This window comes from Priapulus caudatus, unplaced genomic scaffold (genome assembly GCF_000485595.1).
Source record: "Priapulus caudatus unplaced genomic scaffold, Priapulus_caudatus-5.0.1 Scaffold1968, whole genome shotgun sequence".
In the NCBI taxonomy this organism is placed as follows: domain Eukaryota; kingdom Metazoa; phylum Priapulida; class Priapulimorpha; order Priapulimorphida; family Priapulidae; genus Priapulus; species Priapulus caudatus.
In genome coordinates, this window is record NW_014579029.1 from 37454 (window position 1) to 39156 (window position 1703).

The 1703-nt window shown below is 50.6% G+C and overlaps 1 protein-coding gene across 1 annotated transcript in view; it reads left to right on the forward strand.

The window, feature by feature from the left end:
* Positions 1-1703, forward strand: part of LOC106817997 (dynein heavy chain 3, axonemal-like) — a gene marked incomplete at its 5' end in the record, with an annotated part of 64361 nt that overhangs the window by 30770 nt on the left and 31888 nt on the right. Inside the window, 2 exon segments of the mRNA XM_014822700.1 lie at positions 782-1030; positions 1570-1659. Coding sequence (XP_014678186.1) covers positions 782-1030; positions 1570-1659 — 339 coding nt within the window.

A 1703-nucleotide genomic window follows, 5' to 3' on the forward strand; every position in this document is an offset into this window, starting at 1 on the left:
TGGAGCTCAGCCTCCCATAGAGCTACTCAGACAGGTATAGAGTTATGTACATGGTGCGTGCGTGTGTGCGTGCGTGCGTGCGTGAGTGCGTGGAGAAGTATGGAGCTCAGCCTCCCATAGAGCTACTCAGACAGGTATAGAGTTATGTACATGGTGCGTGCGTGCGTGCGTGCGTGAGTGCGTGGAGAAGTATGGAGCTCAGCCTCCCATAGAACTACTCAGACAGGTATAGAGTTATGTACATGGTGCGTGCGTGCGTGCGTGCGTGAGTGCGTGGAGAAGTATGGAGCTCAGCCTCCCATAGAGCGACTCAGACAGGTATAGAGTTATGTACATGGTGCGTGTGTGCGTGCGTGCGTGCGTGCGTGCGTGCGTGTGCGTGAGTGCATGCGTGCGTGCGTGTACGTGCGTGTGTGTGTATATGACTGCATACTGAGAGATTTGTTTCTTAATCACAGAGATTTGGCAATTTCTGAATGCATTTTGAACCTTATTTTAGTTCAAGGGAATAATTTCAAACAACGAGGAACATATTTGCATCACATAAATCATAGCAACGCTAAATAACCGAATAACCTAAATAACCTTTAATTATATCATTATTTATTTAATATTAAACATATTTTATTTTTTTCTGAAAAATCTAATATAGTAGGGTGAGTAGAGTATTAAATTGAGTTATTAAGTGGAGCATTAGTGGGTCGTGATTATAGTAAATATAATCGACCCCCACCATTACACGATCAAACCACGACCAACGCTGCTTGTTCTGCTGCTGCAGTGGATCGACCACGGACACTGGTACGACCGCAAGGACACGTCCAAGCTGGAGTTAACCGACATCCTGTTCGTGTCGGCGATGGGGCCCCCTGGTGGAGGCCGCAATGAGATCACGAGTCGCTTCACTCGACATCTGAACGTCGTTTCTATCGACGAGTTTAGCGACGACACGATGACTCGCATCTTCGGAACGATCGTCGATTGGCACTTTGCCAAGGGTTTCGATTCCGCGTTCCAGCGATTGGGGAAGGTATGTGTCCGCTGCCGCCGCCACCGCCGCCGCTGCTGCTGCTGCTGCTGCCAGCAAACAAACGTTGATCACCTGATCTATCACGTGTTGTGCGTCTGTAAAATGCACAACTAACAGAATTCACAGTTGTGTTGACGATACTATTGTCATAGCAGTCGTAATAGTGTCAAACTACCGACTACTGTGTCACACTTGTTTCATATATTCATCATTGGCGATTCCTCTCCCCTTCATCCCTCCCCTCCCCTCCCTCTCCTCTCTCTCTCTCTCTTTCTCCTACCCTCTCTCACCCTCTCTCTCTATCTCTCCTCCCTTCTCTCTCCCTTCCTCTCCCCTCCCTCTCACCCTCCTCTCTCCCACCCTCTCTCACCCTCTCTATCTATCTCTGTCGTAGATGGATGCTGGTGCAGGCCACCATGGTCGTCTACAAGGAGGCGATGCGGCGTTTCCTCCCTTCTCTCTCCCTTCCTTTCCCCTCCCTCTCACCCTCCTCTCTCCCACCCTCTCTCACCCTCTCTCTCTATCTCTGTCGTTGGTAGATGCTGGTGCAGGCCACCATGGTCGTCTACAAGGAGGCGATGCGGCGTTTCCTCCCTTCTCTCTCCCTTCCTTTCCCCTCCCTCTCACCCTCCTCTCTCCCACCCTCTCTCACCCTCCCTCTCACCCTCCTCTC